Source organism: Topomyia yanbarensis, chromosome 2 (genome assembly GCF_030247195.1).
Source record: "Topomyia yanbarensis strain Yona2022 chromosome 2, ASM3024719v1, whole genome shotgun sequence".
NCBI classification, from domain to species: domain Eukaryota; kingdom Metazoa; phylum Arthropoda; class Insecta; order Diptera; family Culicidae; genus Topomyia; species Topomyia yanbarensis.
Genome location: NC_080671.1, coordinates 90,696,800 through 90,721,707, shown reverse-complemented (window position 1 = coordinate 90,721,707; position 24,908 = coordinate 90,696,800). Strand labels below are relative to the sequence as shown.

The following is a 24,908-nucleotide window of genomic DNA, read 5'->3' as shown; positions in this document are numbered from 1 at the left end:
CTCACGGTACGGAATGGGGTTGCCTTTATGATGATAACCGTTCCTCTTTAATTCACAATATTTGCGACAACTTCAACATGACAATTCTAAACACGGGTGAAATGACACGGATTCCTCCCCCACCTGCGCGCCCAAGCGCATTAGATTTATCCCTTTGCTCGACCTCGCTAAAGTTAGAATGCGCGTGGAAGGTAATCCCTGATCCCCACGGTAGCGACCATCTGCCGATCGTAGTCTCAATCAATAACGGCTCAAGGCCATTGGAAACAATCAATATTTCGTATGACCTCACACGAAATATCGATTGGAAGAGCTATGCTGCCGCGATATCCGACAACATCGAATCTACTCAAGAACTTCCTCCGGAGGAAGAGTACAGCTTTTTGGCTGGCTTGATTCTCGACAGCGCGAATCAAGCTCAGACTAAGCCAGTACCCGGCGCGAACATACAAAAACGTTCTCCCAATCCCTGGTGGGACAAAGAGTGCTCAGACGTGTACGCGGAGAAGGCCGCCGCGTTTAAGACCTTCCGGAACGACGGGTTACCCGCTAGTTTTCGACAGTACGCGACGTTAGACAAGCGAATGAAGAGTTTGATGAAAGCCAAAAAACGCGGTTATTGGCGCCGGTTCGTCGACGGATTAACGAGAGAAACATCGATGAGCACTCTTTGGGGAACAGCCCGACGTATGCGAAATCGAAACAGTACTAATGAGAGCGTGGAATATTCAAACCGTTGGATATTCGATTTCGCCAAGAAGGTTTGTCCGGATTCCGCCCCGGCACAGAAGATCTACCGCGCCGCGTCCCGTCACGATAACGCGAACGAAACACCTTTTTCGATGGTGGAGTTCTCACTTGCTCTCTTGTCGTGTAACAATAAAGCTCCAGGGCCAGACAGAATCAAATTCAACTTGTTGAAGAATCTGCCAGACTCTGCCAAGAGACGCTTGTTGAACTTATTTAATAAGTTTCTTGAGGCTAACATTGTCCCACACGATTGGAGGCAAGTGAAGGTCATCGCCATCCAAAAACCAGGAAAACCAGCCTCCGACCACAATTCGTATCGACCGATCGCAATGCTATCTTGTATCCGGAAGTTGTTCGAGAAAATGATCCTATCCCGCCTCGACAATTGGGTCGAAGCAAATGGCTTACTGTCAGATACACAGTTTGGCTTTCGCAAAGGCAAAGGGACGAACGATTGTCTTGCGTTGCTCTCAACCGAAATTCAAATGGCCTATGCTAGTAAAGAGCAGATGGCATCAGTGTTCCTAGATATAAAGGGGGCTTTTGATTCAGTTTCTATCAACATTCTTTCAGAGAAGCTGCACCAGCATGGTCTTTCAGCGACTTTAAACAACTTTTTACTAAACTTGTTGTCGGAAAAGCACATGCATTTTTCGCATGGTGACTTATCGACATCACGATTTAGCTACATGGGCCTTCCCCAGGGCTCATGTCTAAGCCCCCTGTTATACAATTTCTACGTCAACGACATTGATGAATGTCTTGACAATTCCTGCACGTTAAGACAACTTGCAGACGATGGCGTGGTGTCTGTTACGGGACCCAAAGCTGTCGATCTACAAGGACCATTACAGAATACCTTGGACAATTTGTCTGCATGGGCTATTAAGCTGGGTATCGAATTCTCCACGGAGAAAACTGAGCTAGTTGTATTTTCTAGGAAGCGCGAACCAGCACAACTACAGCTTCTATTAATGGGTCAAACTATAGCTCAGGTCTTCACAGTAAAATATCTAGGGGTCTGGTTCGACTCGAAAGGTACTTGGGGATGCCATATTCGGTATCTGAAACAGAAATGCCAACAAAGGATCAACTTTCTTCGTACAATAACCGGAACGTGGTGGGGTGCCCACCCAGGAGACCTAATTAGGTTGTATCAAACAACGATACTGTCGGTACTGGAATACGGATGCTTCTGCTTTCGATCCGCCGCGAACATACATTTCATCAAACTCGAAAGAATTCAGTATCGTTGTTTGCGTATCGCCTTAGGGTGCATGCAGTCGACCCATACGATGAGTCTCGAAGTCCTGTCGGGCGTTCTCCCGTTGAAAAATCGATTTTGGGAACTCTCATATCGATTGCTCATTCGATGCGATATCTTGAACCCGTTGGTGATTAAAAATTTCGAAAGGCTTGTTGAGCTCAATTCTCAGACCCGTTTTATGTCCCTGTACTTTGACTACATGGCGCAAAATATTAATCCTTCTTCTTACAATCCCAACCGTGTCCATTTCATAAATACTTCTGAATCTACTGTTTTCTTCGACACATCCATGAAAGATGAGATTAGTGGAATTCCGGACCACATACGCCCACAAGTGGTTCCAAATATTTTTTATAATAAATTCCGAGAAGTCGACTGTTCTAAGATGTTTTATACTGACGGATCAAACCTCGAAGGGTCCACTGGCTTCGGTATTTTCAATCAAAAGTTCACCGCCTCCTACAAACTCAGTGACCCTGCTTCAGTTTACGCCGCAGAACTAGCTGCTATTCAGTATACCCTTGGAGTCATTGACACATTACCCGCAGACCATTACTTCATCGTCTCGGACAGCCTGAGTTCTATTGACGCTATTCGCTCGATGAAACATGGAAAGCATTCCTCGTATTTTTTGGGGAAAATACGGGAGCTACTGAGTGCTTTATCTGACAAATCTTTCCAGATTACCTTGGTGTGGGTCCCTTCTCATTGCTCCATTCCGGGCAATGAGAAGGCGGACTCCTTAGCTAAGGTGGGTGCCATTGAAGGTGACGTTTTTGAAAGACCAATTTGCTTCCACGAATTTTTCAGTATTACTCATCAGAGAACCCTCGAAAGTTGGCAAACCTCGTGGAGCAATGGGGAGCTAGGAAGGTGGCTACATTCGATAGTCCCTAAGGTATCGACGAAACCTTGGTTCAAGGGGATGGATGTGGGTCGTGACTTCATTCGTGTGATGTCTCGACTCATGGCGAACCATTACACGCTGGATGCACATCTCCGACGTATTGGGCTCGTGGAGAGTGGTATCTGCGCTTGTGGCGACGGTTATCACGATATAGAGCACATAGTCTGGGCGTGTACCGAGTACAGTTCCGCCAGGTCTCGGCTTATGGACACCCTCCGGGCCCGAGGAAGACCACCCAACGTCCCGGTTCGAGATGTGTTGGCAAGCCGCGATGTCCTCTATATGTCCCTTATATACACCTTCATAAAAACCATCAATATTCAACTTTAACTGCCCCTTTTTCCTTATCATTCTCAGAAACGCTCTCTTCCACCTGTACCATACACCCACGATGGTTTGATGCGACTCCAAGGCGACACAAAACATCCTTGTCAAATGAGCCAACAAACACGGGACCTAAAGCACGAACATCACACGCACAACTCGAAATGTAGCCGATCAACATCTGAGCCGCACTACGAAATCGTCTGGAGAAACCCCTGCCATCTTAAGAACGACCACCCGGCGTCCCAGTACATGATTCTTCCTGATGAAGGCCACCCTGATTCTGTAATCCATCCGTTGATCTCCCGAAGTCTGAAACTGAAATAATATTCTCCCCCTGCCATGTTTGTCCACCCTACTTCCCCTGACTCTTATACACAGAAGTAACACCCCTCCCCCCCCCCCCCCCCCAAATATCTTCATGAAGCATTTAGCTCTTCTTGCCTTTTCTAGTTTTAACTATTATATTATATGATCTCGTTGAAAATGCCCAACTCTACTACCACATAAAATAACTCTAATTAATGTCTCCGAATCTTTACAAAATTTAATCACGCCCTCTAATTATTTCTACTTTTAAGATAGTCGTATAAATTTTCCCCCTTAGTTAAACATTATTTGCTCCAATAATCTCATTGCTAAAAATGTCAAACCATATTGCCATAAAAACTAAATGACCCCCTAATCTTACGAAAATTATATTACCCCTTGTGTATATGTATAGCTAATCAATATGTAATCCCCTAGTTTTAAGTAATTTAAAATGTAAAACAAAACAAAATTGGCACCTTTAAGCTAACGCAAACCTGCCTTATCAAATAAACGAATTGGAAAAAAAAAAAAAAAAGTCTTGTCCATATTTCCATACTTCTATGTTCCTATTTATGGCACGATGCAACCAAGCTGATATGGAAACGAATTGATGGCAATATCAACCTACAACTGAGACCTCCCTTTTTTTACAAAGTATCGTTTCATTTATTTTTTTTGGAAACTTAATAGAACTAATATTTTATTTTGGGAATGGAATTGAAGTCGGTACCCCACTGCCCTTCACTTTACGATTCTTGGCGTACAATACTTTGGCTGTTACCGACACATTTTTGTGTAGTCGTAATTGTGTCATATCAATGTACTAATAACGATCATTTTTATACATTATATGACTTAGTTTGCTCTCATATACGAGAATCATAAAGGAGTCATCACGATGCACTAGTTGAGATAAATTTTGTATACCTACGGTGTACCATTATACGAATCCGATAAAAATTGCATGCTTATACGATTTATGTTGGTCATCCTTATAAGACACCTGGTTAACTGGGTAAATACTATTAAATGTAAAATATTTTGATTGTATTTTATTTGTTAGTATGCTTGGAATGATAATTTTTAGCGGTGCACAACGGTGAATAACATTTTCCTAAATTTTCATCGCAAATTTTTTAAAATTCTGTGAATGACAGTAAATCTTCAGAAGACACTTCGAAAAAATGTGGTATACACTCAAAGTATTTTGGTCGTTTTCAAATTTGGTACAGTTCCTTTTCACGTCATTGCCCTGGTAACTACGAGAGTGTTTTATAAAATTATTCTTATAACTATTACAATAACACGTTAATCGATTTTTAAGCAAATATCGGACTTTTGGCTTCAAAGTGCTACGAACAATTAAAACATCAGGCAAAAAATAAAAACTTCCATTAATGCCTGGGGAAGAAGAACTGTGCAAAATTTCAAAACGATTGGTCCAATAGATTTTGAGTTATGATGTAGTTCGAACGCAGCATTTATGCAAAAAAATCGCCCTAGAGATAGGATCCGAACCTACAACCCTTGGGAGTCCGGTTCGCTCCCACCCAAAGCATTTGATCTATTTAATATTCCCGCTAGATACCAAGGCCGGAGTTTTTTTTTATTATCGTATGGTATCTGATTTTAGTTCTTTACCCATCGAACTTCCGTGGGTGGACAGAGGTGTTGGAGACTGTCAATCTTTGGCCCTTGCTCTGTTAACAGAGGTATCACGGGAGCTAACCCGCCGTTAAAAATAAACAATTAATTAATTTGTTGGGTTTTGACGTAAGCACAGACTAACAGACATAACACTTAAAAACAAAGCTTCGCCCGCTTTAACGGTCATTTTAAATATTTACAAATAAATTTGTAGTTGGGCCACATTTGAAATTATGGCGCCACTGACATATGAACAAGCATATGGGGGATAGACCACTAGTGAAAAATTGCTCCCAAACCTGAGGGGTAACCCACCAGTAAATGAATTTTTGGGAAAATTGTCGGATCGACTTTTTTGATGGACTTCCGTCATAGTGTTATGTCTGTTAGTCTGTGAACATTTAGATATGGTGAATTAATGAGAATATATCAGAATATATGGGCTCGATTGGCACGTTCTAATGTTATTCGGGGATTTGTGCGAAATCGAAATGGTGAGTTAAACGAAAGCAATTATATGGGAAAAATAAAGGGTTGTGTGCTGAACACCACCACGGTACCATTAAAATTAAAGCATTTTTCAAGACCTTGTATTTTATTTCGCGGATGAATTTTAATCTATCAAACTATCGACTCATATGAGTACTGGAGACAGTCTTCGGATAAAAAAATACTACCTCACGTTTTAGCTTACTGTCCTGCTCCCAAATGTTACAATTTACTATATCACCGTTACAACATAAATTGTTAGTGGTTCCTTCCATAACAGTTACAAAATTCTAAAACTTGATTCAATACCATACTCTCTGCTTTATTACTAAACTAATTGGTTATTTAAATTAATCAATAATCGCTTGGCATTTATCGATTACAATTAACAACTATGTGAAAAATAGTCTATTTGATATTAATCGATCAATCGAAAACATAGCATTATTTGGCTGATCCACCTAACAAAATATGTTAGTCTGTTCCGAAAATATTTTCAAACAAGCAGCATCGTTATTGGAGGCTGTGGCATTTGAAGTCCACGTTCGTCAAAGGAAATATGCAGTTCTTTCACAAAATATTAGTTATCCTTATGTAAACAATCTTTAGATTAAGTATTTTTAATCGATTTATGACCAAGCAATTACAGTGTTATTACCGTGCCAATCTGAAATTTTATCAATTTTAGAACTATCCAGTTTCCAGTTCCAGTATCCAGTTTGAAACTACATAATACATTAAACTTAGTGCATGTTCTGCGACGTTTTATTTGATATAGATGTTTCTTTGTGGAACTAGAACTAGTTGCTTACTACATTCCCAATATAGCGTTTTGATTTATAAGCTCGAATAGTTTCCTTTTAAAATTTGAATTGGTATACACCACCACTGTATCTGTTGTTTAATTTAAAACACGTTCAAAACTGGGTTATTATTTTAGGGTGGACTACCAAGAATCGCTATAGATTAGCTTCGAAACTTTGTGAAAATGAACGTGGAACTGTTCTAACATACTGAATTTGCTTGCCTACCATAATATCCACCTAACCTCCGCCTTTTAGTAGACACAAATCCAGTTGAGTTCGTCCGTGCTTTCGAAATACCTACATAGGTATGTTGTCAGATGGCTGAGGGATAAAAACGCATCACGTATATCTGATATATGAAACGTGTGTGCCAATGGGGACCATCCATAAATGACGTAGCATTTTTTGAGTGATTTTTAACACCCCCCTCCCCCATCGTAGCATTTCGTCACAAACCTCTAAATACCCTCACTGGTAAATACGTAGCTTGGCGGTAACTCTCCCCTTCTTGTCCCCGTATTTTAAACAAATAAAATGAAAAACGATGTTAGTTATTCCCCTTTAAAAAAAGCTACGTAACATGACCCCCTACCCCCTGTCGTCACACATCATCACAAAATTCCCCCCATATAATGCTACGTCATTTATGGATGGTCCCATAGGCGCATTACTATATGTACTTAAAAACCGCCGAATCGTCAACCCTACACATATACAAACGTAAAAATAAATTAGTATTGAACTCAATCCAAACCATACCCTCCAACTTTGCGCAAATCTTCGTTGTATACTATTCGCATCTAACGCATCACTGTGCTCACCTTTTTTACCTTTTTTTCGTGATCTTTTCATTTTTACAGATTTTCAATAAACATTGCAGAAATATTAAATTATTACCAATAATTAAGTTAGGCGTTTCTGAATCGGCTGGTGTATTAACATCCATCAAGTAGTAGCGGAGTTTTCAGCTTGCAAACCTTTGCAAATTTTCGTTTCATGCGAGATATTTTAAGTAGTGGAGTAAAAAAAATATTTTCAAAAATCACCCTAAAGGCAGAATTTGAACCTGCAACCCTTAGGACTCCGATCCAATGGACAAGCCTTTATGCTACCCCTAGACTATGACAACGTTCTAAGAAGAAGAGTATTAGTGTTGATAGAAATATCATCGTGGCAAATGATTTCAATCGACTAAACAAGACTCTTTATTTATTATATTCTCATGTAGCAATGTACTCTCAATTACATGAAAGAGTGTTATGAATAAAGTGCTCAAAGCCACTACACAGTGACTTTTCAATTGACTCAGTATGAATTTATTGTGTAACTCGGTTGAAATCACTCATAGTTACAGCAAAAGTGGTGGTTGCCAGAAACGGATAAGTGGTTATCAAATTAATCCAATTGATCCAATGAACACCACTCAAATGAGCTTCGAACATTTAACGGAAATGGATGATAATGGAAATTGATTATTATTAAAGCATTTTTGAAACACAAATTGTTGACACTCTGTAACCACAAAATAGTCAAAACCGTTATCAATATGGGTGTCATTTGGAAAAGGATTCTCAGTGGATGACGGATATTGATAATTGACGCCATTCTGAAATTCAAAATTCTAATTAGCACAACATTCTGAAAACAGCGATATCCTGCCGTTTAAAAAAATATCTCTCCAATGTCACTTTTTATCGGTTTTGACGTTGTAAATTTAGATATATTCGGGTTTTATCTCGAAAATATATCAAGTTTGCTCTAACCACTGCCGATTTGCATGAACCCAACTCATTTCTTTTAAAATCGATTATTTGAAGTAAATTATCTGTTTTCGTAGTTTTGGATGAATATTCCAAGTATAGTTGTCCCACTAACGAATTCCCACGATAAATGAAAAGAATTTCACGAGCTTGAGCTTCAGCTTGTGCGACTATCTCTGGCTGCTACTCCGTTATCGATCTGGACTAGCTGGAAGTTGCACAATAGATAATTATGCTTGGGAGTAGCAAAACATCTTTCAATGTGCAACTGCTGGTAATCCTAAAGTGTTTATTGATTATTACCGGCGCCGGCCAGGCCCGAACGCAGATTGCGGAAGGAAAGAGAAGGAATGATAGTCCGATATACTTGCTTTTGCTAGAGGCCGTATATACTACTGCGCACTCCACAAGTATCACGGGAGGATAGGATATTTGTTAGTAAGTATAGAGATTGGATTTTACATTTTCTTTATCGACGCTAGAGAGATGACTCGACTATCTGGACTAGATATCGATCCATCAACTCATGGACCGGGGATCAACGAAGGAAGAACGTGACCACAGATTTTTTCGCCTCAGAAAAATCTCAACGACCTCGGCTGCGATTAAACCCAGACCAACTGGAATGAGTGGCGGTCACGTTTACTACTTATCCACCGGCACCGTCAATAAAAAGAATTTCATGATGACAAAAATTATACATTTCATGGTCATGACCATGACATGAGTCATAAGAAATAAGTTATATTAATTTGATTACGATAACAAACAGGTTGTTGGTATTATAGTTTTCTCTTAGACAAAAGTACGTTTTTAAAACTTATATCGCATTGTTTTCGACTGGACATGGGACAGTTATTTAGTTTTCAAGATAATCAGTTTAAGTAAAATGTTCCAGAAAACCGAATATGTTAGAGCGACGCGTATAGCCCCAAAGCCAATGTTTTACATAAATGTTAATCGAAACAGATCTTGAATTTATCTTTAAAATACAACCTAACCAACAAGAAATCTAGTTTGCCATTCGCTACTACTATGTATGTAAAATTAAGTACCGCCATATATCTTTCGGGTGCTCCTAGTCGTATCGTGGCACATTCGTCTAGGCCAGATAGTGCACAGCGAGGACATTTTGCGATTGCTTCAATACTACCAGCAGTCTTCCGGTTCCTTGCACCCACAGCAGCGCCGTATCGCAACGAGAGTACGGAAGGGAAAAAAGGTATTGTACATTTTGCACAGTAAAACTAGATTACACACGGAAACGGTTTTATGGTTGTACTCCTGTAGTTTGCAGTTTCTCGCTGATGTGACACAGAAACTTTGAATTTAATTGGTCTGACTTTTATTCATACCTATACATATAATGTTGCAGAATTCGAGTCGAAACAGCTGAAACAAATCGAGTTTTCAGTTTTCAACGACAACAATAGGGCAGTGCATTGAGGATTGATAGTACCCTACTAAACAATAAGGGGTTTGGTATTCGTCAAACAATTTTGCTCCCATAAACCGTATCGCGTGACAGTGACGCTGGCCGACTGCTTTATCACCACATAGATTACGATTTTATTGGTAAGTAATAATCGAAATTGCGCCAATGATGAGTGTTACTAATGATAAAGGGATCGATTACACACCATAACAATACAAACTACTCGGTGATATGGTTTTCAATGAGCTAACTAAACTACCTCGCGCCTCCATGAATTACTGTGTATGTGCTGGAGTGGGATGGTTATTATTCATGCACAACCGTAAGTATATGTACAAATATAAACACAAAAGGATTGCGGTTCAACGATCGATCAGTGCGAGACATGCCGTGCCGTGTCAAGTGGTATGAATTGATAGACGGAACAGGACTGACGGTTGGTCTCGGGGATTAGACGGATCAGGATTAGATGGTGTAGAATGTGAAAATTGTTTACTGCAAGCGACAGAACGATGAAAGGCAAACTGACTGACTCACATGCTAAAAAAAGAGGGAAAACAGCGCAACAGACACGTGTTGATCGGCGGCGAAGGATTACGGGATATGCGGTTCGACTGGGTTTTAGGTGAGTATGAATGGAACACAAATAACAAATCGTAAAGCTTCCGTGCTGATTGCGTGTGAAATGCGGCAGGCCAAGCTGGCGCAGAAAGACGCCGTCGATGCAGGTTTCGGTTGTTCCCTTGATTTAGATTGATTTTATTGGCTGTGTGTTATTATGGACTACTTATAGTGAATGTTGGTATGTGTGCATGTCTGACGGGTTCGTTGAATTAGATTGGTTTCTGTTTTGGTTGTTTGATGCATATTGAAAGGGGGATTACGGACGGATGGATGCCGGACTGGGAGCTTGGATGGGAAATGCTTCTGTGGTTTTCGGTTGAGTTTTCCAATTTACCTGCTTATGCTGGTACCATAGCTTGGGTAGAAATATTAGCCCGAGCGTAACTGTGTTTGTCAGCTGGGACCGTACAAAAAGAGCTAGGAATAGTGTAGACGGGTTGAACTCCTCCAGATACCAGAACCGAAGGATGTAGAATGTGGACGATACTAGGAATTCGATCAATATTGAGGCGACCAGAAATTGGCGTTCCTGTAGGGGAGAGGGAAAAAGTTATTTTAATTACACATTGATTAAGTTTTGGTTGGCTGCTCTGGTGAAGGAACGATGGGGGGCTAAATAATTCCACTTACTCTAAACTGGGTGTTTGCGTTACGGCTGGCAATGGCCAGCTGAAGCCCGAAGCAAAGTATGAGCAACTCGCCCGCTTCGGTTACATAGTCCCACTTCAGTGGTCGGCACATGTTGGACGTGACCTGATCGTCGGTGTTGTCCACCTTCCACACCAACTCGCTGTACCGCAGGAAGTCCATGCTGGTGGCGGTGAATGCGGCCAGGTAGCACAGTACCGCAACGATCATCGCGCACAGATAGCGCAGTAGATCTAAATCTCTCACAACCCATCGATGAGCTTTTCTGGTGCGAAATTCCACCAGATGGCGGTATAGTTTGAGCACGATTGCACCGTAACAGATGATGAAGCCTAGCTCGCGGCACCAGGGCTCCAGCAGGCAGCGCAATGTGGACGCTTGCAGAAAGTGAAGGGCAACCTGAAATTAAAAATGATTGAAAAACATTTTGCACATCAAATATTTTTGTACAGTATGCCAATCACTGTTAAACATTTCAGGTCTAAGATCTGATTCAAAATACTTGTAGATGTAGCATAAAATTTTTTGATCTGATTGATGACTAATCGTCAACCCCTTAACGTCCAACACAGTATATATAGTAAATTTGAATAACACAGGCCCATAGTCAGGGTGTATATGTTGAGTGTATTGAAGGATAGAAGAGACGCTCTTTAGTACCTTGATTGATGCCATTTTTCATTTTTTTCGCAGATTTTATTCCATAACGAACAAAAAAAGAATGAGAGACTGTCACATATTGAAGACATGAAATCGGAACGTTAATGCCAACTTATTGACTTATAGATTCAACCAGTCGCAACATTTTAGTCGCCTCCGTGACGACTGCTGGTGCTGATGTTTGTTCATTGTATTGTACATGGACATATATTAATAACAATAGAAAGCTTCTAAACTGCTGTTGCTGGTTGCAATAAGTTCATCGTGTGAACTTATCCTAAGAGCGAGAATTTGAAGCAAATATTATTGGATATGTACTTAAATGAATGATTGACTGATATGTGATTTTGCAGCAATTGGTATCAAAAGAAACGACAAAATCACAACCATTGGTTTCATTGCTACTGTGTACTTTCCTTCATATCAGAGAAGTTAATAATGCACAAGTGTGCTTACTTCGCGGATAAAGGAACTCCCATCTCAGTAGAACCGACGCTACCCCTTTTAGCTTTATCTATTGCTACACGATTTTTTCTTACGTTTGTAATGTTTATTGCATATACGATTGTTAGATATATTGCGGTTCTCAAGATTAACAAATTTTTTTAGTACTGAACGCGTTTTGCGCATCAAAATGAAATTAAGTGTCAATAAAAATAGTATTGCGCCACAATGGCTCGAAAAGAAAAATCGTTTTTTCGGCTATATTGTTCTCAGCAAATTGAAATATTTTTTACCGTGTTCCGGGAAGTAGTGCTTTTCTTCCCAATGTAACAAATCTTTTAATTGGCACTGTGCTAGAAATTGGTGCCAAATCTTGTAGCCGGCCCACGATTTTACCTTCCTCAATATGGGGATCTTGAAACAAATCTTTTATCGTTTTCATGAATAAAAATGCTTTTAATCCCCCTAACAGTGTGATGATACATTTCTTATAACTCTTATCGCTTTCTTTGGGTATTATATCGATTGAGAACATTTAGAACTTGATGCTTCGCGATGTTTTTGATAACACTACATGGGATAGTGGCAGGACTCAGAGAATCGCTCAAATTAGCATAGGACAATATCAGTGCAAGAAATCTCAAAGGTTAAACTAATTTAATGGAAAAGCGAAAAAATAACCCATAAATAGAAATAAAAACGAATTATTGCTAATGCTCCGTTAATAACATATATAAATTCTTCAATCAATGCATTGTGTAGGGAAAACTGAATTTTCCTAAAGCGATTATATATGTTGTGCTGAGTCAAAAAATTCGAAAAACAAATTTTCGAATGGATTTGATGTTCATACTCAATAGCGTTTACTCAAATTTCCAACGCGGCTGAGAACTAAGTACTGAAATTTCAGCTGATATCTCGCTACCTCTGAAGTGCATGCATGCATAGTTCAAGCTTTACTTCGATATCGACTTTTCCTAAAAATGACTTCCCAGTAGTATCTTTGATCTGAATTATTATCTCTAATCCTAATGTCTAAGAATTTTTAATTTAGGATACCCTTTTAACATAAACTATCGCACAAATGAGAATAGGTTAGCCGAGTTTTGAAAGAAGTCGATAAAATAACCCCTTGAAAACTACCTAAAATTGGTGTAGTTCGATGCAATTGAAAGAAAGAATATCCTCAGAAAATGGGATGTAACTATTTCTGTGAATAATAAATGCAGTAAAGACCCGTTTTTATCATCTCCATGGTGTATTTTGGGCTGACAAAATGATTTCATCGACTAAATCGCGACATTTTTTTCTTCATAATAAACTGAAGCTGTTAAAATATTCTTCCCTTCCCTTGATGTAGTCTAATAACTATTTCTGATTATTTAATATAGTCTTCTAGCGCAAAAATAAAAAAAATGATCTTTTTTTTTATTTTTGCATATTTGAATCTTTAAGATAAGGAAAACATGGCCAAGAAAGGATTTACTCAAATTCAGCCTTGTTTGTCTGCTAGAGCCCATCAAACATATTTTCATATGAGGCTGTTCGGCCATCTATGGAAGTTGTCCTTTAATGTCAGCTTCTTTCTCCGAACAGCCTAGATAAGCCGTGTAGTGTCGGTGGTGGTTGCTTCAACCGGCTAAGAATTACACTACGGACTACCTGTTCCAGTGGTAAAAATCCACCAAACAGAGAACCCCAATTCCATAGTGTCATGCGACCCGTGCTATGGGTAAAATTGTAGAGGGGGTTTAAAACATTCTCAATGGTGAACGGAGCCTGCGAAGAGTTGGGCGAACTCTCCAGTATGATGCATTACGCAGCGGAACGTTCACTCTACACATCGAAGTTTTTTCACCGATGATCCACTTAATTTTGCCGAATTTTTGTTGGCTGGGGGTTTGCTGAGACTCTCGGCTGATGGTAGTTCGGTGAAGTTTTGTTGAGTTTCGATTATCAAATTTCAATGTGTACAGATGAACCTGCCCAGAGGCCGTGTGGTATCCGGCCTAGAATTGAGCCACTGTCGTCCTGCTCCCATGTCGTAGGAGGCGACTGAAAGTAGGAGACCCTAAGTCAAGGTGTAGTTCCGTGCCGAGGACTGGAGGGTCTAAAATATGCCAGTCGCGCACGGAGCATTTTGGGTTTTGCCCTTACTGTGTTATGCGAATCTCTGACACAGTGGACCATTATTTTCTTCGCAAATCGTGGGAATCAAATGATCATGTCCCATTAAAACCTGATATGGCTCGCTATATGCGTTAACATCCCAACTCGCTTGGTGTCCTCTAGTTGTTGTGCAATTTGTGTTGGAGATGAAATGTACAGTTCTCTAATCAACAATGATTAGAATAGCACAACTCAATCTCCAGCATAAACGTACAGCAACTATGAATTTATCTCGACTAATGCAGAAAGGTAAAGTTTCCATAGCATTGGTTCAAGAACTGTATTTCCATAAAGGAAACTTCTATTTTGGAAAATTACTTAACACTGCCTTCATTGCTTAAACAAGACAGGCATGACTAACCCACGTGAAATGCCTCGTGCTTGCATTCTTGCAAATAAGGCTATTGACGCGTGTCTCATATCGGAGCTCACAACTCGCGATATCTGTGTTGTCACAGTTACACTGACTGTCGGAAACGTAGACAAAAAATATATATGTTGTTCAGCATATCTACCGCATAACGAGTCATCTCCTTCTGATGATTTCAAAGGCGTTGTATCATATTGTAGCAGAAATGGGCTTCCGCTCATTATCGGCAGTGATGCAAATGCTCATCACATCATTTGGGGCAGCTCAGCCATCAATCTGAGAGGCTCTGAACTGATGGAGTACATAAGTAGTACAAATCTCCATATTCTGAACGAGGCTAGCAGGTTAAATAAAATTCTCTCCAAATCGAATGATTTTCAGATAAACTCCTTAAAAACCAGAGATGGTGTTTATGTGACGGAAGAAAAAGATGTTCTTAATTGTCTATTCGACACACACTTTCCAGATTGTATCGATCCGGAGTTGAACAATGTTCACAGATCTCATTCTGGTGATTCGGACTAGTGGGCGTTAGCACGCACATTGGTTTCCACTGAATCGGTCAAGTGGGCAGTTGACAGCTTTGCTCCATACAAATCACCCGGAAAAGATGGAATACTTCCCGTGCTACTGCAAAAGGGATTTGATATTCTTAAACATGTCTTGAACAAGATTTTGCTTTCCAGGCTTGCTACCGGGTATATCCCGAAAGCATGGCGAGAAATAACTGTTAGATTTATTCCCAAAGGGGGGCGCTCAAGCTATGAAGAAGCCAAGAGTTTTAGGCCTATCAGCTTAAGTTCTTTTCTTCTGAAAGCTTTGGAACGGATAATCGATCATCACATCAGGAACGTTAGTTTAGTTGAATATCCACAGCACAAAATGCAACATGCATATCAGTGTGGGAAATCCACGATCACTCTGCTTCACGATGTTGTTTACAACATTGAGAAAGCCTTCTCGCTCAAGCAATCTAGCTTGGGTGTATTCCTAGATATTGAGGGTGCATTTGACAATGTGTCCTTCCAGTCTATTCTGGAAGTGACGCGCGGTCATGGGATACCTGCATGTATCTCGGGTTGGATAAACGCAATGCTTAGTAACCGCATACTTTGCTCGTCACTGCGACAGGCTGAGATACGGAAGTTAAGTATTTGCGGTTGTCCTCAGGGCGGCGTTCTGTTACCTTTGTTATGGAACTTGGTAGCTGACGCTTTGTTGAAGAAACTCAATGAGCTTCGATTTCCAACCTACGGATTTGTTACTATGTTTTAATTACCGCAAGGTTCTACTGTATCGATTTTGTTGGCTATTTTCGGCAAATTTGAGACTAAGAGAAACGAAAGCAATGAAATTGAAAGACGGATAGGTATTCTAGAGCGAATCAGTTATAAACTTAGAACGGAAAACTAGAACTAGGCAGGCTCATATGGGCATGATCGAAAGGAAAAGTGAAGAATTTTTTTTTGCCTTCTGCAGAGTAGGAGTTGGGCGTTTCGCCCAAGTCTACCGCATGGTCTATGGTAGAACATAACTCATCATCATGTTTTACCGGCGCATGGCGTTGACTGGTGCTTTTACCAAGACTCCGACTGCTGCTCTTGAGGCACTTCTAAATATCAAACCATTACACATACACCTGAAACAAGAAGCACTATCATGTGCATACAGACTGTAGGTTACTGGGCTTTGGAACAGTAATCATGTTGATCTTGCTACCAGTCATACACGATTATGGTCACAAATGGTTACATGGGGTGAAGATATTCTTGCTCCCAGCGATATTACACTCACTTGTAGTTTTCCTTACAGGACATTCCATGTGAAGATTCCCTCTCGAGAGGAGTGGTTGTCTGGCTTTATGAAAAGACAACAACAAACGCAAGTGGTCTGTTACACTGACGGTTCTCTAATGGAGGGACGAGCTGGTGCTGGTGTCTACTGTCGTAAAATGAGATTGGAACAATCTCACTCACTAGGTAGATACTATACTGTATTCCAAGCAGAAATCTTTGCGATTATGTGCGGGGTACAATCGACCCTTCAACTGAGTTTGTCCGGCAGAGTTATAAACTTCTGCTCCGATAGTCAGGCTGCAATCAAGGCCCTTAGCTCAGACAAATCCCGGTCCAAGCTAGTGATCGCGTGCCGAACCCAAGTCGAAGAACTAAGCATTGTCAACACTATCTACCTTGTTTGGGTGCCCGGACATTCTGGTATTACTGGAAATGAAGGTTCAGCGATTGACTTCGTTGGTCCTGAGCCCGCGCTGCCAATTTCGACAAGTTGGATAAGGGAAAAAATACGGTCCTGGGATTCGTCCGAGCACCGCAATTATTGGAGAAATCTTCAAACGTGTCGCCAAACAAAGGCGTTTCTAGAACAACCATGCCCAGTGATTTCGAAAAATCTACATTTTTCGAAGCTCCACTGCGGCATGCTGACCAGGGCTTTAACCGGCTACTGCAAACTCAATCATCACATGGCAACTATTCAGCGCGCTGAGTATTTTTCATGTGATCTTAGTGAATCCGACTACGGAACCTCATATCATCTGATATGCAACTGTCCAGCTGTAGCGCAATTGCGATTTCGAGTCTTCGGCGGTCCTTATATAGACGAAACCATATTTGGACGACTGAAACTCAGAGACATACTAAAGTTTCTTATCCTATCTGGTAAAGAGCTTTAGGCTTATTCGCAGGCAAGTTGAACTACTTGTGAGTTTAACTTATCTGCTGTTTATTTTTGTTTTTGTGCTGTTATTTTCCCACCCTTCCAATTCTACTTCCCCACACCTCCTTATCCTTTCCTTCCGCTCAGGAAATGATGAAAACACACGGCAAGGCACAAATCCCCGACTACATACGGGAAACGTGCCATTTAAGCCAATATATTCTGATTCCTGATACTGTGAATAATAAATACAGTAAAGACCCGTTTTTATCATCTCCATGGTGTATTTTAGGCTGACAAAATGGGGAAATTGACTAAATCGCGACACTTTTTTCTTCATAATAAACTGAAGCTGTTAAAATATTCTTCCCTTCCCTTGATGTAGTCCAATAACTATCTCTGATTATTTAATATAGTCTTATAGCACAAAAATTTAAAAAAAGTTTTTTTTTGTTTTTGCATATTTGCATCTTTAAGATAAGGAAAACATGGGCAAGCAGTGAAGCCAATTTTCATCAAAATTAACACTCATCACCAAATCAAAACTGATAGTAATCCATGGTTTCGATGCACGAATATGTATACAGACGAAAACCTTCCATGGTAACCTATTTTCAAGGTGCAAACAAATCAGCATTGATGAAATGCGTAACCAAGTTCGCTTGTTTGCATTCCCTCCATTCATTCATTCCGCGTGATCATTTTTCAATCTGAGTATGCTTCACTATGTTCGATTCTTATCCATTCAGAAGTGAGGCACGAGATTCATAATATTTTTCGAATTCAATCGAAGTGATTGAGACAGTTTTGGAACTTTAATGCATAAGAAGGGCATTTGAAACCTATAGTTACGGGCCTTTATGGTACTAGAGCCTCGGATAGTACTATTGATGCCAAAACATCCTCCTTTTCATGCCCAAAAAAATTGCAACGAATGCTATTTGATTCATTCATCAAGCATCGAAAGTTATCGATTGCGATGAGAAAATATTCATATTGGCCCGATCTTCACTCAATGCTGAGTTGCCTCTGACAACACGTAGTACAGCATTTATTGACGAATGAAAAGTTCTATTTGGCGCGTTATGTATTTGGATTTGATCGCCTACTACAAATAGAATGGCCTGATCAGCAAGGACAATTGGTTCAGTATACAACATTCAACGTTGATATGCATCATTTTAGATCAACAATATTTTCATCAATCACCATCACTGTGGGCAAGAAAGAATTTACTCAAATTCAGCCTTGTTTGTCTGCTAGAGCCCATCAAACATTTTCATATGAGGCTGATAAAATTGGGGGCTGATCAAATTGGGTTTGTAATGTATTATAATAGACAGGTAGTATTCGAAGAAGTTTCTTGTGGACGAGTGTAGAACGACTATGTTTCTACTTACTGGGAGTCAGCAAATCGGTTTGGTAGGATTTGGTAAAAATCTAACTTACTGTCCAAATGGCATAATTACAAAACCGCCATCTTTGAAGTTTTAAAATTATGGAGAATCAGTTTTTCAAAAAATTGTAACAGAGTTCCAGTCTTTAGCGAATTTGTTGAGACTTTCATTTAAACAACTTTATTGTAGGCATAAATAGTACATATATGGAGTATATCGAGTTATAAAATGATATTAACGAAATGTTTCTTAATCTAGTTTTTTTCTAAAATAACTTTCTATTGTGAGCTTCACAAACTCAAGCTTTGGATAAAATGTAAATTTCATCGTTTATAAACAATATAATAGATTTATCATAAACAGTAAAATCATATTAATTTAATTTAAAATTAAATAGAAATAGCCTAAAATATGTTAATACCTTGAACACATGGAGCCTTCATGTCTTCAACAAAATGGTTTGTAATAGCACTCCCCAAAATTTTTCTGAAGACATTAAGTCTGGAACTAAATTTGTTTGCACCCGCACTACCGCTTGCCAGAAGAAAACTAACCAAAGAGCACACTTCAATGTACATTGCAGTTACTGGTCTTTCAATTATGTGTGGCGTTCTCAAATAAATTCACCACGGCGTGCTCCAGGGTGCACTTCGGTGGGTGTATTGTATATACTGAAAATACACCCACCGCAGTGCCCTTTGGAGCGCGCCATGGAGAATTTATTTGAGAACGCCACACATAATTGAAAGAGCAAGAGAGCGGGGTCTATCTCACCCAACCACTCCACCGTCAGCGAACACTTGAAATTCGTTTATAATAAAGCGATATGCCCTTTTCACATGTTTATCTAGTAGTTAGCTCCGAAAGAAAAAGCGTTCTGAGCGAGATGGACCGTGAATGGTCTCAGTCGTCAAGTAATAGCCTCAGATCAATCGAAGCTTTCCGTTCAATGAAACCTAGAAAGAACATTCCATATTTTCTGGGGAAAATCTGGGAGCGCCTGCATGCTTTGTCTGTAAGATCGCACAAGATTACCTTAGTTTGGGTTTCCTCGCATTGCTCTATTCCAGGCAATGAAGATGCGGACTCTTTTGCAAAGGCGGGCCCTTTAGAAGGTGACATATATGACAAACCAATTTGCTTCAGTGAATTTTTCATCATTACTCATCACAGAATTCTCGAAAGTTGGCAAAATTTATAAAGCAAAAAGGAACTAGGAGTGATGTCTCGGCTCATGTCCAATCACTACACGCTGGATGCTCATCTCCGACACATTGGGCTTGTGGATAACGCTATCTGCACCTGTGGCAACACGATATCGAACAAATTGTCTGGGCATGCGCCGAGTACTGTTCTGCCCGAACTCAACTATTATATTCCCTTCGGGTCCGAGGAAGATTACTCAATGTCCCGGTTCGAGATGTACTGGCAAGCCGCGATCTCATCTATATGGCCCTCATATACACCTTCTTAGAAACCATCAATATCCAGATTTTTTTTATTTAACTGCCCCTATTATTTTACTTATCATTCTCAGAAGTGCACTCTTCCGCCTACCGTACCCCAACGATGACTTGATGCGACTCCAAGACTACACAAAACATCTCTGTCGAATGACTAAACAAACACGAGACATCACAACATCACACGATCCGCATCTGAGCTGTACTATGAAATCGTCCGGAGGAACCCCTGCCGGCTCGAGGAAGACTGCCCGGCGTCCCAATACATGATGCATCCGTTCGAATTTGTAACTAGAAGACAGGTGACACAAATTATAATTTGTGCCCCCCCTGTCTTTTAGTTTTAATTGATCAATTTATAATCTAGGTAAGAAATGCCCAACAGTACCACTACTTAAAAATAGCCCTAATTAATCCCCCCTAATCGTCATAAAAATGAACACCTCCCTCTAGTTATTTCTAGTTTAATATGCTCGTAACATGTTCCGCTTAGTTAATAAATGATTGCTACAATAATCTCCCTTCTAAAAATCATTTTATTCCCTCTTGCATATGTATAAGTTAGTTGTAAAATTTCTATAGTTTAAATAATATTTAAATGTGTAACCCCCTAGTTTTAAAAAAATCAAAATGAAAAACAAAGAAAAAATGGCTCCAAATAAACAAATTGAATAAAAGAAAAAAAAACAAAAAAAATCGATAATATGGACAGTTTTGACTTCTTTGAATTAAGTACCACAGAACGCTGTTTGAGCTACTGTGGTGCTTAAAAAAGGGTTTATTATGTTTAACGGGTCAAACAAGATGTATTTGAATAATTTGGGAACGTTGAATTCATTTCTGGTTTACTTGATATGAAAATGGTTCACAAATATTTTTTTCGTACTTGTTCGAATAATATGTTTTTAATTTTTTTTTTTTATAATTATTAAATTTATTTAGGCCCAAATGCGGTAGCTCAACGAGGCCGATTGTTCGTTTTTTACAATAAATAAAAAACACAACTATGTTAAGTTTTTTGTCTCGTTCATACGCAGCTTTCTGCTGCGTGTTGAGATCCTTTTTCTAGGGGGCGAAATATTGCCAGTGTTGTCCACTGCCATTTGAGGTTCGATCCGTTTGTCTTCTTTTGCGTTGTCGTTCATGTCCATGTCCTCATCCGTACTACTTTCCTGCTGCTCGCGGTCAGATGTTCCAGTTTGTGTCTTACTCTTATCGGTCGTCATTGTATGTTCGTATTTTTCGGCATTCGTTTCGTTGTTGTTGTTGCTGGTTGTTGGTGCTTGATCCGAAGATGTTGGTTTTGCAGCTGTTAGTGGTTTAGCGTAAGATGGTTCTGGGCTGATTTCAGTTGGATTGGTTAAGTTTTAACAGTTTCTACGCAAGGTTTTCCGAGGTGCAGCTTCTTCGTGCAGAACTGGCACGTAGGAATTTGCCCTGGGTACGTGACTAGTGATGTTTGATGAATGAGAACATCGTCACTTCCTAACGCTGTGACGGTTATGTATGAGGGAATTGGCTTGGTCACACGCATTCTCACCACACGAACACCGTTAGGGATGCCCGGGAAAAAATTCCTCCAAGTCTCATGTGTAACGGAGTCTACTTCTCCGTATTTTTGCAGCATTTTTAATCGTGCCGTCAGGGGTACGCGTAGCCAAATCATGGACAGCGCCGTTCTCGATGTATACGGGAATGCTATATTTAACATTGCCGCATTCGGCGGTGTGCTGCATGTTGTTTCGCGAGGCGAATGACTCAGCTTGGTTAATGTTATTGAACGAAATCAGCACGCAATGTTTGATATGATGCATTTGTAGGGTTTTCACTTCAGCCAGATTGAATCTCATCTGCACTTTTAATAACTGTTCCACTTCCCGAATGGCTGGTCTTACGGGGCATTTTGAAAAATCAACAGTAACACAGTTCGGCCGTATCTGGGTTGCTTTTTGCTGGGCACCGTCACTCATCACTAAATCGCACAGTAGGTATAGGCTATTGTTATATGGACTGCTTGTGTGATAGGCACCGATTGATTTTTAGGTAGAATTGACTGTTTCACTTGCGCGGGACGATTTTTTGCTTCTGCTCAGGGCGAGATGTGAAGACAAACTGATGTTTTTAAAATGATTTTATGTTGTTTGGTTTACATCGCTTATCCTTATGATGATTCAATATAATACAAATTCCATTCAAAACATTGTTACCAAATGACTAAAATGAAGTAAGCGCGAACTTAGCTTATTTACTAAATATGACAGCTACTGCGTCAGTTATCATGACATCGTTCCAGAAACATTAAGTGCCCTCTTTCTATAGGTTTAAGTATTCAATGAACCTTAAACAGTTTAATAACTTTCACCATCTAAGAAACCTTTTTTGCATTCGGCTTATTTCGTTTGTTCGCTAGTTAAAACCTTGTAGATCATCCTCTCTATGTTATTTGAAAGTTGTCATTATTGTAGCAAAAATGCGACTATTCAACTAATATTATTACTATTTATCGCGTATAGGCCCATTTAAAAGAGAAAATTTTAAAGCTTTCGAATGAGTATAGTGTGATCATGTACATTCGCGGGTGTCGTTAGCATTATCAAATCGTATTACATAAAATATCATGACAAATAGCTATCTAAACAATAATTAAACCAACTTTTGGTGATTTTACTATGTAATTGATTCAAATGAATAATTTAACCAAAGTAATATATGTTATAAAACAACCGTTCCCTCGAAAAACGAAAATAACTAGATGAAGTTACTATGATAACATTATGCGAAAAAAACACTGGAATTCAATAAGCCGTACTTTTCGTCCAAATTATCTAAAATTTCGCGGCACTATCTTTGATAGCTCATCTAATACTTAATTCGTGACTTGTTTTGTGCACTGCTCTGGAGGCAATCTTTTGTTTAAGTATCTCATCAAAACTCGACATTTATTTCGGGCACTCATTAAAAAATGAAAATTTCATATATACGAAGAACGTGTCGAAATTGAATTGATATATGTACTGTTAACCGAAAAAAAATTTAGAAATCAAGATCGAGGACATAGTTTATGCTGCTACTATTTATCATAGTCTAAATATAGTAAACTAGAACGGTAGACATTTCTTGCAGCATTTCCCTTTCTTCCATTCTATAAACCATGGTCCATTTTTGGTGAAAACAGAAGCATAAAACTACAAGGGGCAGCCCTATGGGGTTGCACGAGCTGTAGACGTAGGACTATACTACTTAATGTAAAATATTTATTTTCTTAGTACATTTGTAGTAATAATAAATCAAACATATTTCTTACGTATGATTTAATCACAACCAATCAACATCGAATATTACATATTGAACCAAACCTTCTTGGTTATCAGGTCATTTAATTTGTAGTAGGTGATCGAATCCGATTAAACTTATTTAAGAAGATCTGAAGAAAGAAGACAGAAAACTGTGACCGAACTAATATCTGGAACTAAATCTTTATAGAATAAGATTAGCTTGTAAAACCTTTTCGATTGTGTGTGGTAAAAAACCCGGGCCAGTGAAGAAAAATCAAATTTTAGACAATATAATCACATTTCATGTATAGACCAAGCATTCTAGTTATATTTTGCCATTATTATAACTAACAGTACTAAAGTACGCAAACAAATATAGCGAATGCAGTTGTCTTAATCATATATCGAAACTATAAATATATAAGAATCGAAAATAATTTTATATATGGACAATATGCGTTTTTGCAACGGTTTTTCAAGTGGCAGTGTATTCATTCATAAATAGGCTTTGTAGTATGTACCTATTAGTAGAATCAAAGTACTATAGGCTGAGTGGAAATGAATCACGTGATGGGGAATCAATGAATTGATCGAATGTAAATAATAAACTTTCGTTGTGCAACAAATTAGATCTATCATTCGCCTCAAACATTAAACCCAAGCGCACAAAGCAAAATGAATCAACGCTGATGATGATGGGTAGAGCGAAAGAGACAACTAATGCCACGACACTATGTTAACCGTGTTTGCAAATGGAGCTCGCATATACAAACTATTTTGTGTACGAATAATTATACATGAAAGTGTGCTGGAAACGAGACAACACAAAAGATAGCATACGGACAAGCTCATTCGCATTCACTGGGTAGCGTACCTCCACAGGCAGTGTAACGGACTTCTAACTCAGCTACACTGGCTGTGGAAACACACTGCGCAGTGATCTGCTTCGCCTGCTGTTCAACAGACAACTGAGCTGCTCTGGCGAAATCCGTCCGTTTAAATAGTCGATGATGACGTCATTCATAGAAGCGTAGCGCGCTAGGTACGCAAATCTGTCGTGCTGGACTAGGGAAGCGCTATCTTCTGTGTGTAAATGCGCGATATTTTGACTAGTTTGTTCATTATTTAAATTTTTAATGCCATGATATCAAAAATCTTTGGGTTTATCTATTGGAATCTATTCTTAGAAGTATTTCGGGGCGACATGCGCAAAAAATTTGAAAATTTATCGTGAGATGGCTGAATTATATGCGTTTAAAATTGGACCACTTTTCGTTACATACCATTTTTGTAGAATTTGCAACGTGCACCCCTATATCGAAAACAAAGACGTAGTCCTACGTCAAAAATTCAACCACATCTCTGTGATGTCGTAATCAAACTGTGCCATGCCGTGTTCTGCTGCTACAAAGCTCAAACCATATGCGCCGTAGTGTGTCGACAGGGGTCGTAAAAGTTTCCAGCAGACTTCAAGGCACTCGGTTA

At 39.5% G+C, this 24,908-nt stretch overlaps 1 protein-coding gene across 6 annotated transcripts in view; it reads right to left on the bottom strand.

Annotated features, from left to right (window-relative positions):
* The window catches only part of LOC131678806 (probable G-protein coupled receptor 158), a 309,807-nt gene that overhangs the window by 59,847 nt on the left and 225,052 nt on the right, over window positions 1-24,908 (bottom strand). For all 6 annotated transcript variants that reach the window (XM_058959138.1, XM_058959139.1, XM_058959140.1 and 3 more), the window contains exons 7-8: window positions 10,952-11,368; window positions 10,656-10,850 (exon numbers count right to left, since the gene is read on the bottom strand). In XM_058959138.1, the coding sequence (XP_058815121.1) occupies window positions 10,656-10,850; window positions 10,952-11,368 (612 nt within the window). The remainder of the gene's footprint in view (window positions 1-10,655; window positions 10,851-10,951; window positions 11,369-24,908) is intronic.